Source organism: Malurus melanocephalus, unplaced genomic scaffold (assembly GCF_030028575.1).
Source record: "Malurus melanocephalus ecotype Western Australia unplaced genomic scaffold, MMel_1.1 scaffold_1553, whole genome shotgun sequence".
Taxonomy (NCBI): Eukaryota; Metazoa; Chordata; class Aves; order Passeriformes; family Maluridae; genus Malurus; species Malurus melanocephalus.
The window spans coordinates 3236-4229 of NW_026624785.1; the positions used below are offsets into that span (position 1 = coordinate 3236).

At 47.3% G+C, this 994-nt stretch overlaps 1 protein-coding gene across 1 annotated transcript in view; it reads left to right on the forward strand.

Annotated features, from left to right (window-relative positions):
- Nucleotides 1–55: 55 nt before the first annotated feature.
- The window catches only part of LOC130587117 (2-oxoglutarate dehydrogenase complex component E1-like), a 3604-nt gene continuing 2665 nt past the window's right edge, over nt 56–994 (forward strand). Inside the window, exons 1-2 of the mRNA XM_057388074.1 lie at nt 56–243; nt 764–978. Coding sequence (XP_057244057.1) covers nt 88–243; nt 764–978 — 371 coding nt within the window. The 5' untranslated portion in view covers nt 56–87. The remainder of the gene's footprint in view (nt 244–763; nt 979–994) is intronic.

Genomic DNA, 994 nt, shown 5'->3' on the forward strand with positions numbered 1-994 from the left:
ACAGCAAAGCCACCTCCCAGCTCCAGCTGGTGACACTCACCCTGTCCCCATCCCCTGGCACAGATTGGCTTCACCACAGACCCGAGGATGGCACGCTCCTCGCCGTACCCCACCGACGTTGCCCGCGTGGTCAACGCTCCCATCTTCCACGTCAACGCTGACGACCCCGAGGCCGTGGTCTACGTCTGCAACGTGGCAGCAGAGTGGCGCAGCACCTTCCACAAGGACGTGGTGGTGGATTTGGTAATGCCCCCTGAAGCTGTGACCCCTGGGTTTTATTAAATTCAAATATTTAAAACAAATATTTTTTAAAAATTCAATCTAAATACTGTCGATTTGGGCAAATGCATCTAAAAGATATAAAGATTTAGTTTCTGTTTTTAGTTTCTGTTTTTAGTTTCTGTTTTAAATCAGTTTCAGATTTTGTATGCCTTTACTCTGATGTATACATCCTTATGATTTCATAAATTAAATTGGGCTCCAAACAATTCTGGGCAACCGCAGAGCTAAGATTGATATTATCAAATAAGCGGTTTTCATTTCCCAATGGTCTGAAGTGGGATTCCTAAACCTAGGAGTTTTGAGTTTTATGTAATCCCAATATTTTGGGAGTTTTATGTAATTTAGAGTTTTATGTAATCCCAAATAAAACCAAAGCCAGGGCATGCTTGGGTCTCTCCTGGGCTGTTTGGGACCCTCCAGGGTAGCTCCTGTCACAGATCAGGGGCAGCTGCAGTGAAAAGCTCTTCCCTTTTCCTGGCAGGTTTGTTACAGGCGCAACGGGCACAACGAGATGGACGAGCCCATGTTCACACAGCCCCTGATGTACAAACAGATCCGCAAGCAGAAGCCAGTGCTGCAGAAATACGCAGAGCTGCTGATTTCCCAGGGGGTGGTGAATCAGCCCGAGTACGAGGTACCATCTGTGGGGCCTGGAAGGACAACTGCAGGAGGCATCTCTGGGGAAAACTTTGATTTGTGTGGTTCAGAGCTG